The 14480-nt window shown below is 36.0% G+C and overlaps 3 protein-coding genes across 4 annotated transcripts in view; all 3 read right to left on the bottom strand.

The window, feature by feature from the left end:
* LOC104788316 overlaps positions 1-1187 on the bottom strand; it is a 2949-nt gene extending 1762 nt beyond the window's left edge. Inside the window, exons 1-3 of the mRNA XM_010514064.2 lie at positions 784-1187; positions 484-642; positions 288-396 (exon numbers count right to left, since the gene is read on the bottom strand). Coding sequence (XP_010512366.1) covers positions 288-396; positions 484-642; positions 784-1119 — 604 coding nt within the window. The 5' untranslated portion in view covers positions 1120-1187. The remainder of the gene's footprint in view (positions 1-287; positions 397-483; positions 643-783) is intronic.
* On the bottom strand, positions 2060-4151 carry LOC104788314. Of its 2 annotated transcripts, none has more exons than XM_010514061.2 (4): positions 3108-4151; positions 2951-3022; positions 2737-2850; positions 2060-2372 (listed from the first exon to the last, which is right to left on the bottom strand). In XM_010514061.2, the coding sequence occupies exons 1-2, from the start codon at positions 4023-4025 to the stop codon at positions 2954-2956; spliced, it is 987 nt and encodes a 328-aa protein (XP_010512363.1). In that variant the 5' UTR covers positions 4026-4151; the 3' UTR covers positions 2060-2372; positions 2737-2850; positions 2951-2953. The 2 variants fall into 2 exon arrangements, with proteins under 2 accessions (XP_010512363.1, XP_010512364.1); XM_010514062.2 differs by having other exon boundaries at positions 2747-2850.
* LOC104788315 (transcription termination factor MTEF18, mitochondrial) lies at positions 4283-6610 on the bottom strand. The gene has a single exon (XM_010514063.2). The coding sequence runs from the start codon at positions 6561-6563 to the stop codon at positions 4884-4886; it is 1680 nt and encodes a 559-aa protein (XP_010512365.1). The 5' UTR covers positions 6564-6610; the 3' UTR covers positions 4283-4883.

Below are 14480 nucleotides of genomic sequence, written 5' to 3'. Positions count from 1 at the left end.
GATCATGGATTGGGCAGTTGTTGTCCTTGTAAGACACTCCATGACTAGTAACCACCTCAAATTTGGCAAACCCATCATCATCACTATTCAAAATCTGCCTTCTCATTTCAACAGAACCACAATAATCTACCATGTACTTAGTTGCATCTTTGAAGTAGTTGTAAAGTGCAACACTTACTCCTCCCCCTGCAATTTTCCACCCACAAAGAAATGGTCTCAAAGATTAGAAAAAGTCAGTCTTGGTTTAAAAGTAAAAAAAAAAAAAAAACATAACTGTTTTTGCTTACAATGAGTGACTAAGAGCAAGTTCTCAGAAGGATACTTCTCCGCAAGAGTCTTCACTGTATTAAAATATCGGTCCTTGAAGCCTTCTGAAGATTCTCCCCATTGTGGCAACTAAGGAATTCAGAAATATAGAAATTAAGTTTACATATACATCGTCGTCACACCAAACAAAATATAAAGAAAGAAAAAATATATCACCTCTGTACAAACCATATCCACATTAGAATCTACTGTTCCCTTAGGAAACATAGCTTCAAGATCTGAAATCTTGAAATCAAATTTCCCATCTTTGGGAACAACTTCACTATCCATACAGCTTGTGTTCAGTACCTCGCACAATCCAAATTCAATCGATACCTGAAGCAGAGGAGATCAGGAGACAAGGCATATAAGCACAAAGCATATCGATTCCTAGCATAAACCATAAACACCACTAGACTACAAACATGGGTCTGGTCCTTTCAACAAATATATAGAGCGGTCGATATTCTGACTGACCTTGAGCTTAGTGTTGTCCATGCAAAGGACGTCTTTAGACGACATGGCTTTGGGATCTAAACCGACGGCGGAGAGAGCGGCAACGACTTCGTAAGCGGTCTGGATGCAGCGTAGGAAAGGGGAGACGAAGACACGGTGAATCGGAAACCCAATCTGAGATCGGATTCTCTGGCCGGTTCTAAAGGCACGATCCTTACCGCCCTGAGCAAGCGGTGGATCCCACGGTCTCTCAGCTTTTGAAGTCCAGAGTGACTCGGAACGGTCGAGTCGATCACCATGACGCATCACGATGACATTTTGGTGGCTATAGATGTTTGATGATTTAGCAGACTCCATTGCTCTCTTTCTCTGTGTGGCCTTTGGCAGTAGAAATGGGATGTATTTATACACACATACAGATGCAAGGAGAGAGTTTGAGTTCCTTCTGTTTTACGTTAAACTTGTTAAGGAAGTGCAATGGGATATTTTTTTTCCACACTAGGAAATTGCGAGGAAGCTAGCTTATAACACAAGAAAGTTACTAAGTTTATTCTTAAACATCACGACTCATTGACTTGATAGTACAGTACTAGGAACTTTACATCTATAAAAATCCAACATGATAAGAAACCACTACGAATGATCTCCGATATAAATATATAATAGATACAAAACATCAATTGAACTCCTAGTTAAAACCTTTTACAGCGTTAAGCATGGACATAATAATACTACAGTCCAACGGCTAATGGGATTATATTTAACAAAGTTAACTTATTGTTTTGTTGTTAGATTTTGACAATTTACAGCATTAAGCTATATGGTTCACCTTTTGGATGATTTATTTATTTATTTTTACTTTAGAATATAAAAGGTCCACTAATAAATCTCTTATTACTAAATGTAATTAATGCATAACCGAAGGACCAATATGTAAAAACTAGTCCAAACAGTCTAAATGCTGTTATTAACCCGTAAATTTTTGGTTTTACTGCATCAAGAGTTGGATAAACCAAGGGACTAAAGCGAGTGGAGGTGATGAACTGATGATGAATGGAGTGACGAAGCAAGCCTGTGGTCCTTGTATAAAAAGTATAAAGATTTATTAATAATACTTGATCGTTAAACTCCAGATTATATATATACTTTATTTACAGGATTCGAGTTTCAATTTTGAACTTGTAAGGGTGGGTAAATTTACACCACACTATAGATATTGATGACATTACTGTTACATAGTTGACTTATTAACGAAAAAAATAGATGAATTATTAAATAATGAAAGGTTACTATCTTAAAAAAAAAAAATTACGTTGATAATTCTGATTTTAATTTCCACCTTTACAATTAGGTCAGGCACTCAGGCTATTCACTAATCTTTTATTACAAAACAGTCCACAAGTGAATTAAACAGAAGTAAAAAAATAAAAGGCCGTATGAACTCAGATCAGTGACAACAAATAAGACGGCTTGGATCAGAACTAGTCTGGACTGCCGCCGGAGAACCGAATCTGAAGCTGAAGCTGAAGTTGGAAGTTGAATTGAAAGCACGAGACAGAGTATTCACAAGTCCAGCGCAATGAAGCCAAAGAAACGAATCATTCCCAGTTCTACATCATCACAGTACAGTGAGAGAGTAAGAAGGTGAAGGTGAAGATACTAAGTGACTCCATTTATCTAAGTCTAGAACCTCGAAACTTCAAGAGTTCAGACCACCAGATCTTTATTAACCAGGATTTCAAAATACAATGTTTAGACGCAAATGGCAAATCATTAACCTTAAGGATTGATATCATATCAATTCATATATCCCTAACAAATCTAAGAAACCATCATGGAAATCTGATTCTCATGCGAATTTGCACTCATGTATATATACAATTTTGTTGTACTGTGAAAAGCCAGTAAGGTACACAACAAGATAACCAAGGAGAAAGTCTAACTCAAAGATGACAAACAACATTGAATCACTACCTTTTTATACCTCAAATCTGTGCAAAAAGACTTCTTCGACCGACGCCTCCCTATCTAGTTCCCGTCGACGCCAATTCAACAAGATTAACTTCACATCATCATCCTCAATCAGTCCTACACAGTGTACTCAGAGAAGATTACATTTTGTCCCACTTATACAACAAATAAACATACAAGGACTTTAGAATCCATCCATTTTCAAATGTTAATATACCTTTCAAGCATGTTCTGAGACCTTGTAAGCGTCAGAAGAAACGTTACCCATCCACAAACCTGGGAAAAGAACCTGAAATAAATAAACACAAGCCACAATTTTGTTAGGTTTTGATCCAGGGAGATTCATGGAGAGAGATGTGTGAAATCAATCTTACATCGAGCTGCTTCTGAACGTTCTTAGCTCTCTTCTTTGGTCTTCTACTAGGTTTTGATCCAGTCAACGCGTAGATATCTTCATCTATCTCCAGCTTCGAAAGCGAGATCGATAACCTCGGTTTCTTCTCCTTTCTCTCCGTCGTCGTCGTAGTCGCCGCCATCTTAGCATCTACACCGTTCCTGGATCGAATCGACTCAGTTCTAACCGTTCCAAGAGTTTTATTCTCCGGTAATGAACCGTTACAGCTCTTCAATATCCCACCGGCGTGTCCAATCGAACGCTTCTTCGTCGGCGGTGGTTTCCTCGGCCTCAGATTCCAAGTCTTGGGACCAAACTCGTCTGCTTCTTGACCACAACCATCGTAGATCCGTTCACTATCAGCATCGATCGCCGGACTAGCTGAATCATCAGCCGCATGGACATCGGCGACGGCGGGAGGGTTATTATTATCGGTGGTGGCGATATCAGCTGTATCTTCGTTGTTCTTGGTGCGGATCCGGATAAAGATCTTCGATCTACCGTCCGGCGTCGTTGACTTCGTCCCGGATCGATCTACGGCGGAGTCCCCCTTCTTCTTCTTCTTATCCGGTCTCAATTCGAAAGACGAAGAACCTGAAGCTTCGTTTACATCCTCCGTCACCAAACTCCCTTTCCCATGATTAGGTTCACGAAGCGGAGATCTACTCGATGCTTTGCGGAGCCTATGTGTATTAGCGTGATTCATAGCCCATCTGAGATCAGATAACGGGAAGTTATGAAGCGGATGAGACTTCACCGGCGAAGACGAATCTGCTGCTGCTGCAGAAATCTGCCGTCTGGAAGTTTCACTGACGGTCACCACCGGCGGCGGTTGTGACGGCGGCGGTGCATCAGAGCCGTGGATCGGTGGAGGAAACGCCATGGATTGACGGAACATCTATAATTCAATCGATCGTGAGAAAGTGGAAAACCCTAATGAGATAATGAGAATTCAAAAAAACACACAGAGCCAATGTTGCTGAGAGAAAGAGAGCATCAAGAGAGAGAGAGAGAGAGAGCGGCAGTTATGTTATTTTGCTCATGAAACCCCAAACTAAACCAAAGTGTTAACAAAAAGGAAAAAAAGGAGATAGAATGACTATGTTACCCTTCCTATATCGTCGGAATTACTGCCGCTACCACACTGAAGAGGAATCCAAACGTAAGACGCACGTGACTTGCACGCACTCCTATTGCTTGCTTTACAAGACTTTTTAAAGCTGAAATGTGTAGTCAAAACTCTCCGCCGGACGTATATATCAACGAAGCTCGATAAAAATAACCACTGGCACGTGTACGATTTGGTCCCACGTTTTTGCAATCAAGTCATTACCACTACTCACCGACACGTGCTGGTTGACTGGGAAGCTCGAAACCAACCAAACCAATTGCAATAAGTTAAAAGTTGTCTGATTAAGAAAAAACGTACTCTATACAAATGTTAACTGTAATCTTTCAAGAGCCCCAAAAATGGAATATACCGAGTGGTGTAGATAAGTTATTCCCACAACAAATCGGGTAAACCACAAAAATAATCCAAAAGTGCCCCATCATTTCTACATCCCGCAAACAAACAAACGTTTCCATCTGCAATATCCACAAGCTGTTGTTACCATTTGGAGATTTTTTGTAACGTTTTTAAGTTGAAACAATAAGGTTCTTTGTGCTCTTCAGGTTCAGATATCTGAGGAACCTCAAGGGCATATTGCTCCAAGCTGCTGCAAGATCCAAACTCCAAAGAGTCCTTTGTTTTCAGTTAGGATACAGTGTATCTGGTTTTTCTGTTGGAGAAGCGTTCAAACCAATGTTTCGGGATTGCTGGATGAATCCCATATAGACGAGCTATGAAGGCCTTTTCGCTCGTAGCTACAATGCTTGCAATTGAATAGCTTTTCTCGCTCAACCCTTTCTCCACAAGCCATTTATGGAATCTGAACCTTGGATTGATTCTGTTCTCCAGGTCAAAACATAGATAAGCTGGGAAAACATCTAGGTATTCCAAAGAATCTCCCATCTCGCCACAGAGGAACCTTAGCTTATCCTGTATGCTATGCGGTTTCTGGTTCAAGATCTTTGGTGCTGATCTTATCAACATACATATCTTTGACAAAACGATTCCATTATTTAGTAAGACTTGGAATCTATCTTGTAGCTCTATGGCGGTACCATGGACATGCTGTAGTACCTTCATGGTTATACCGTTTTCGCCAAACCCTATTTCATGAAGGAAGTCCAGTTTTTGAACATGGTGTGTTTTGGTTCTTGAGTTCTGAAGCTCCTCCAAGCCTTCTTGATATTCTCTGTCTAAATCTTCTTCGGGATCCATCAATGAATAGCTCGCAAGTAAATGATGATTCCCATTCTTCAATCTATCAAAGATCCTTTCATGTAGATCTAATGCTCTTAACACATAAGGCAGATTCTTCAGTTTGTTTCTACCTAAAACGTATGGGTATCTCTGAGCAACACCATCCACTTCATCCTGACTCAATCCAAAATGCTTAAGCATCCCCGTAACTGAGATCACCGGTTTCTCAAGATCAAAATCCATAATACCTGGATTACGAAGAATCAAAAGAGCAACATCTTCTTTCCTAACACCAAACCTACAAAAATATTCCACCTTTCTCATCAGAGCTTCTTCAGAGTATTCAACAAAAACTGACTTATTTCTACACATCAACTCCCACATCTCTTCATTCTCACAACAACCCAAATCGTAAAAAACCCTAACTTTCCTACTAATGTCGTGCCAAGACTCCACATTTTCTTCAAAAAGATGCAGTGAATCAAATTCATCAAAAAGCCTCTTCAGCTTAACAAACAAACAACGTATCTCCGAACCCAATTCACCACCTCCACATAGAGTACGAGGCATCGCTAAACAAACACCAATCACCGCAACAGAAGTGAATCCCATATCTTTAAACTTAAACAGCCTGGATTCAATCTCTCCAGGACTCTGCACAAAAACAAACCTTTCCTCTTTATACAACTTACCAAGCTTGTTCCAAGGAAACCCGAATTTAGATAAAGCACAAGCTGCATCCAACACACTCCGATCCTCATAGAAGAAAAATTTCTTCTCAGGTAAAAACTCGTTGACCTCGCTGTAATCAATGCCAATGCTCTCGAAGAAAAACTCGAATTCGTTAATCGGGTGGTAACTGAGATGCTTCCGAAGCGATTTTGAGAAGGTGGGAACAGAGAAATCAAGCTTTAAGATGAGGTTTCGAATCGAAACAGAGGCGTTTGTGGCAATGTGTTCGGCGTGAGTGTAGGAGAGAGACCTGGTTGTGTGGAGATAGTCTGTGATGGCTTGCTGGGCTTGTCCGATGGCTAGTGACTTGTACTTGGACGGCACTCTTCTATGTTTCGCCGCCGCCGTACTAAAATTGTGAGAGATCGATGAGAATTTTAATCTAACCATGAACATGGTCCAATTTGGGGAGGGGATTAGGGTTTTTCTCCACCGGTGTGTCGTGTTTCTCTACCCCGTGGCCGTCTATACGTTTAACATAAATTACTGGAAGACCTAGGATTTTTCAAGAAATTACTCTTTTGCCATATGTAGTTCGAATCTTATAAGAAATTGAACCGGACCAGGATGAAAATATATAACCGGGATAAATATACCGGTTAAGTCGAGATTGAAAAGTTCTCATATTTTATTGTATCTCTATCCGCAACAGACCACCGTATGGACCAGAACAGAATCTCACAAAGTTGTTGACAAAACTACTTGTCTTTGTGTCTTTCTTTGAGTTTATCAGTTTCACTTCTAATTGAACATTTCATCTTCTGGTAAACTCAGTAATTCACCTTTAGTGTTTTATCAAACAGCAGCACCACTAATAGTATGCATAGGTTTATTTCTAGCTTAAACAAACATCTACATTTGACGGGAAAGTAGTAAAACTGCAAAATCGTTTGAATTCAAAAACAGAGCTTTTTAGTAAAGAGAGATGAAACAAAAAAAATGTCAATTACTGCATGATTTCAAACACAAACCCAAAGCCTTTTCTTTTTATAAAGAAAACAAAAGTATCATTTTTAAATACTACCAGTTATCACATAATCAAATATTATTAGTCTTGATACGTGTCACACACCTTGTGAGCTTCCTTCATGCTTCTTGAAAACGATTAACCGCTTTTGGAAGCTTCTAATAATATTTGTGGAGCTTTGAACTGACTTCCTTCATAAATTATATGACTTCCTTTCGAGATCACAGCATTTCCAAATATGTGATATAAATTTTCAAGTGTGTAATGTGAATGTTCATGTTAGCTAGAAGAAAGAATTAAATCCCCCTTACCAAGGACATTGTATTCGCAAAATCAGCGAGCAGTGATCACTAAAAAAGTATCATCAGGTGGGACAATCTACAGATGCTTTAGTTTAGACACACAAAAAAAAAACAATGTCTTATTTTGAAAACAGTTTGATGTGTTCAATTTACTGCGGATTGAAAGAAAAAAAAATTGGTTGAAAGTGAATTTTCGTAAATCTAGTAGTATCTTTTAAGTACTAAATGGGCTGATAAAGGCCCAAATAAAATTCCTCGACTTTAGTTAAGATTTGATGTAAAATCTTTAGTGGCCGACGAGTGTTTTTGTTTTTTCTGAGGTCACGTGCGAGTCACGCGGGAAGTACAGCTGTAAAAATAAGGCCATCATAAGAAATGATTGAGGCTTTGATAAGCTCATGAGTGGGTGATGGCCCAATGGTATGGTAAAAAACGTAATTTATGATCAACTTCACAAGTAAAAAAATAAGAAAAGGGCAAATCGCATCGAATAATTGGGAAGAAATTGAGTGTGTCCGGTGAGGGAGGGACAAATGAGCCACGCGCGATAACGTAATACCACGTGTCCTTTTCTTTTTTCCTTGTTTCTTTGACACGTGGACTTTATCTCATGTGACTACCCACGTGATTACTCTGACATACAAAAGTTTTTTTTTTTCTTTCACTCACGTGGCTTTCACTCGCTCCTGTCCCTTTTTTTTTTAAGTGAATTAAGTTTCCTTAATCCTTTATATAGATAAGTCTGATTATACCTTAAATAGGTTAGTCACTACCTATAATATATACTTCTGATAATCTCTTAGCACAAATATGATTGTGTGTTTGACTGTTTTCAATCATTTCCACACGAGTTTGAGGTTAAGGTGTTTGCGTTATCTAGATATACAGTAAAAACTAAAAACTAAACATTTCAAGTTCGAGACAAAAGCCACACATTGATTTCAAAAGTTTGTTGCAAGATCTTCTTTCTTCTTTGTAGAAAAAAAATCTTAAAAGCTAAAGATTCCATCGATCCATATAATCAATAAGCGCAAGACTTTTTTTGATAAAGATGACAATCTTTTAAGTCATGCGTGAGGTTGTATTTCAAGTTTCATTTCATGGGATCACATATTAATTGTTTTTCAAGATTCATTTTATGAGACTTTGCAAGGGCCCAAAACACACATGCAAAACCGCTTAGTAATTGTCCCTTGTAATTGTACTGTCCCAATATGTTCATTTTCTATTGAAAATTTGAAATTGACAGTATACAATTAAAAACAATTACAAATGTCCGATCTCAACATTAAATGAATCATACTGTGAAAAAACATCCCAAAAAATGAATTATGCTTTTTGATCGTTTCATGGTACTGGTGTGTGTAAGTGTAAATTGAGGATACGAAAACGAAAGAGGAAAGTTTGAAAGAGCTTTAGCACATGGTTGGGCACGCACGTGGGACCATATATTAATATGATGTGATCATAATATTTGATTTGTGGTTAAGACTTACTCCTATATATGGATGTAATTAAGTATTAAAATGATAAGCTAATTATTTTAAAATGAAGCATTTTATACTAATCTAACGACCTCATTATTGGGTAAACATGATAGGTTTGTTGGTCGGCTGACATTGGATCCCCATCGTCATATTTGTTTCTTACCAAAGTCATGATGATATATATGACTAAACTTTCAGACCTATATCTCTCTAGGTTTCTCTTATCTATTTTTTAAAAAACTGTCCCATTGAAATGTCAAAAGAAGCGGGATATATATGGTTTAAAAACAACTTTAATTTATATATACAGAAATAACATGTTATATATACTTTGGCATTGACTTCAATAAAACCCACTTATAATATTTCCGGTCACATATATTAAGGTTCTAAATTACATTTTTATAGTTATAAGTTTAGAAAGTCTACACACTAATTTAGTTAAAAACAAATATGCAGCTGGCATATAAAATCAGTGATGAGAGAGTATAACAGTTTATGGTCTTTTGATCTTATATTCTTATCTAACATAATTAATGATTAGCACAAATGGCAAAACCATCATCATATATTATCAATAGAAATGCACATTTTCACATATACATATGATTTAAATTCATTACGTTATATTGATCTAGTAGTACTACTAAATTAATTGCAAACTATAAAGTCACACATGTGGAGATCTTGATATATATCATTTGGACCTAGTACTAGAATTTTACTATAATAAGGCGTCGTGATGTACACGCTAAAGATAAAAAGCGCGTGGGAGATTAGTTCAAATGATTGTTGAGAAGTGGGATGTCTGGTCGTGGAGGAACAACGTTACACCGCACGAGTGTGGTCACTTGGGACCACGTGTTGCCACGTCTACAGAGTCTCACATGCTCATGCACGTGAACGTAGTGTGACCTTTTTATTTTTCCCTCCCATGGCCTCCCCACTCCACGTCTTTCTTGTTCGTAGATCTCTTCCCTGTCATGCTCACTTGCTTTTTGTTCCAGATTCATTTGTTTATAATTTGCTTTTTAAATATCCACACACAAACTTTAATCCATGTATCACATAAAAAAAGAATCATATCCCTGTATTTGATTTAAATATCCCACTAATTAACATCTATTTTCATAAACATAGAAGGGGATCTATACTTTCTTTTGAAAATTTGAGCTACTATTTCATTAGATCGGTTACGTTGACATGCATCAACGGAATACGTCGATCAATCAAAGTTTTCTTTATGTTCATATTTGGTCTAATGATTTATCGAAAACAAGATGGACCTACTACTTTTTATTTATTTATCAAATATATACTCAACTACTCATCTGTATTGGATACTTCGTTTCATCAACGGGTCCAACATCTTTTTTTTTTTTTTGGTAAACAAATACTATAATAATTCGTATCGCTCCATTAATAGGCGGTGCTATAACGTACGTGATGTCTGAAAATATCTGTAAATACCCATCCTTGTTAAATTTATTGTAAAACATGATCTCTCCACTATAGTATGTACGTATTAATAAAGAACTGAATCCAGCTTTTATATTTGTCGAGATATCAACACGTCTCTTTCTCACGTGAGGATAAAATATTCGTATATACTAACGGAATACTAGATAAACATCTGACGTACGTATACAATATTTAAGAAGTATCTGATTTCCGCAAAACATATAAACTTTAAATCCTCAGTAAAATATATGTAAGTTTAGGAACCGTAAGTTTATCTTTGATCAGGTATGCGTTGAGAAAACCAAAAATCCTAGCTTCCTAGCTCATATAGTCATATATATTTTGTTCTCATGTTATATATCGTACTAGCGATGCCACAATTAGGTGATAGGTGTTTCATTAGTTAACTCATCGCTATGGACTAGTGTAGTAACCAAATTAACAAAGACAGAAATCTAAAGTTTCGTACTTTTGAGGGTAAACTCAAGTCCTTTACACTACAAGAAAACATGGTGAAATCCTACCAAATTTCCTTCAAAAATTTTGGTAGGAAAAATTTCCTACAAAAAACTTACGACTATTTTACGAAAAATAGTTATCGTAGGAAATTAGTATGAAATTTTCTACGACGTATAATCTTGAGAAAATCGTAGGAAATTTCCTACGAAATTCTTTCAAAATTTAAAGTCATAAGAAAATTCGTAAAAAAATAGAAAAAATTAAATAAGAATCATAGCGGTACGAATTTGGTAGGAAAATTTCCTTCCAATTTCTTACAAAAGCTGTACTGAAACAATTTCGTAATTAAATAGTAAGAAACTTTTCTTACCAATTTCCTACTAAATTTATTTCCTACTAAATTCCTACTAATTTCCTAAAAAAAAAACATAACCTACAGAATTCCTACAAACTAAATAAACCTAGATTTATTTTCTTCCCTTAAAACATTTCAGGCCTCCACCCAAACCTAGATCTACTAATCTTCGTCTCTTTATTTTTTTTCTTCTTTGGCTAAGTTCTTCTCTTCTCGTCTTTTTTTTTTCTTAATAGATTTTTAAGGCTTTAAGCAAGAACATGTGAAGCGCCTAATCGAGAAAAATGGAGGTTGCAGTAGGAGAGACGAGGAGATCAGTATGTTACAAGGATTCTGTCTCGGAAGATTTGGTATATGCTCTAATCCTTAGTATCGATTCATTTGTTCAAGTTCGATCTGATCTTTCCTGAAACTTTGATATCTTTGAATCGAAGATTTGGTTTCGTTGGTTGAAACTCCCTTCCCAGCGGCGGCGTAGCTTGGATAGCGGCTCCGATGTGGCGAGGCCAGTAAGCTACGGCGAGGAAACAAAAGAATCTATGGCAAGGAAGGAAATCTTCACGGAGGCGATACTTTCTTCGGCTTCTCCGGTGATGGATCGTTTATTTCAGTTTAGGCCGGTTTATAGTCTTAACCAGACCAGTTGGGTTGATTTGGTTATCTTTTATGTTTAAAAGAATAATAATTTGATATAAATTGATTTTAGATTTACTTGTTTGTAAATAANTGTAATTAAATAGTAAGAAACTTTTCTTACCAATTTCCTACTAAATTTTATTTCCTACTAAATTCCTACCAATTTCCTATAAAAAAAACATATCCTACAGAATTCCTACAAACTAAATAAACCTAGATTTATTTTCTTCTCTCAAAACATTTCAGGCCTCCACCCAAACCTAGATTTACTAATCTTCGTCTCTTTATTTTTTTTCTTCTTTGGCTAAGTTCTTCTCGTCTCGTCTTTTTTTTTCTTAATAGATTTTTAAGGCTTTAAGCAAGAACACGTGAAGCGCCTAATCAAGAAAAATGGAGGTTGCAGTAGGAGAGACGAGGAGATCAGTATGTTACAAGGATTCTGTCTCGGAAGATTTGGTATATGCTCTAATCCTTAGTATCGATTCATTTGTTCAAGTTCGATCTGATCTTTCCTGAAACTTTGATATCTTTGAATCGAAGATTTGGTTTCGTTGGTTGAAACTCCCTTCCCAGCGGCGGCGTAGCTTGGATAGCGGCTCCGATGTGGCGAGGCCAGTAAGCTACGGCGAGGAAACAAAAGAATCTATGGCAAGGAAGGAAATCTTCACGGAGGCGATACTTTCTTCGGCTTCTCCGATGATGGATCGTTTATTTCAGTTTAGGCCGGTTTATAGTCTTAACCAGACCAGTTGGGTTGATTTGGTTATCTTTTATGTTTAAAAGAATAATAATTTGATATAAATTGATTTTAGATTTACTTGTTTGTAAATAAATGATTTTATATATATCATTCAGATTAATCGTTAATGATTATTTTATTTTAATTCAATTTCAAAATTAATATTAATATTGAAAAAAATATTTTATATATTATTTATTAATTTGGAAGGAAAATCATAGGAATCTCACAAGTATATTTTGGTAGAAAAATAGAAGGAAACATATGGTAGGAAAATTGTAATATAGATTTGGTAGGAAAATAGTAAGAAATAATTTTTTTACGAACATTTTGGCAGGAAAATGGTTAAAAAGTTTTTTTCCATTTTCCTACAAAATTCTTACGAAAACTTTTTTTGTAGGAAATTGGTAAGATTTTTTCTACGAAATTCCTACCAAAAATGATTTCCTTCGGGCTATTACCTCCAACATGTTTTTGTAGGAAAATGGAAGGAAACACCTCTTTTTTTCTATTTTCCTTCGAAATCTGCAGTAGGAAAACAACATGTTTTCTTGTAATGTTAAATATGCATGGACGCGAATTGAATTTTATGTAAAAAAATACTTCTAGAGATGCCTAAATCATGCCACGCCCATGTTCATGGATTGTTAATATATGGTCCTTCATGTACATTATTAATCATTTTTTCGGCAAATATTATTTATATTTTATCTTAGAAAAATTTTACCCAAAAAAGCAGTTAAAAAGAAAAAAAAAACGAACAAGGATTTCAACTACAATTTGTTTACCTTTTTCTTTAGTAAAGAACAGTTTAACTATGAAAAATGTTTTCACAATCTGGGAACAAAATTACAACTATTTCAAAGATTTTCTAGAATCCGTTTTTTACTTACCAAATAGTAGTAAAAATGGTAAGATGAACTAAAAAAAGTTGTTCATGCAAACAAAAGAAGGAAAACAATAAAGAAATTATACTTTTTTGTTAGTAAGCACCCCCTTTTATAGTTTATGATGAGATATAGATAGTCTCTCTCTCTCTTTCTTTTTCTTTATTTTCAAAACTATAATTATATAAAGCATGAAACCGAAACACTAGTGAAATGTCCTTTTCTCATATCTTCCTGTAAAAAGTAAAAACAAACCAAGAGAGGTTATTATGTAATGTAATGGAAGTCACATGGTTAAATTACGACGCTTTCTCGAGATATGGACCGTTCAACTTCAGATCCACAATTATAATCTGTACCGTATATACGACCTGGCGTACGTATGCATCCGTGCTTTCGTTTATAATTTACTTGGCTTCTCTTTGTATTCTTTTTTTTCTTGGCTCATTACAAAACCACATAAACAATACAATTTGTCAACTAAAAAGTATTGAAACTCGCTAGGATAAATATAAGAACAGCGTAGATTTTGGTTAAGTGATTTTGGTTAAACACGAGAACAAACTAAATGAGTTACGTTATAAAACTAAAATAATAAAAAGCTGACCTGTCTTGTCTGTGTAACTGCCGAAAGTCTTGAAGAGACTGAAGGCAGAAGAAGTAATGATGGCAATATCAATAACATATTGTAAGAGTCATTAATTGAATGATTTTAATACAACTAGCCATAAAAATCTACCAACAACAACACTTGTCGTGCGTTTTTATTTATTAATGTTTTGACTGACAGATGAAATTAATTAAATCTTTTGGTAGTATTAATACTGTAGTAGTAACTCTTTAGTAGTATTAAAATAAAATAAAAAAAAACATTGGGAAAAAGTAACAATAAATGAAGGAGGGAGGCATGGAATGGGAATGCATGTTGGATTTGCAGACAACTCAAATCCCATGCAGTGTTTAGGGCTTTTCTAGGCTCTCTGTAACCTATCTATACGACACCGTATCTCTGCCCCCCCC

Source organism: Camelina sativa, chromosome 5 (assembly GCF_000633955.1).
Source record: "Camelina sativa cultivar DH55 chromosome 5, Cs, whole genome shotgun sequence".
In the NCBI taxonomy this organism is placed as follows: domain Eukaryota; kingdom Viridiplantae; phylum Streptophyta; class Magnoliopsida; order Brassicales; family Brassicaceae; genus Camelina; species Camelina sativa.
The sequence above is the reverse complement of the archived record's forward strand: the minus strand, read 5'-3'. Positions and strand labels throughout refer to the sequence as shown.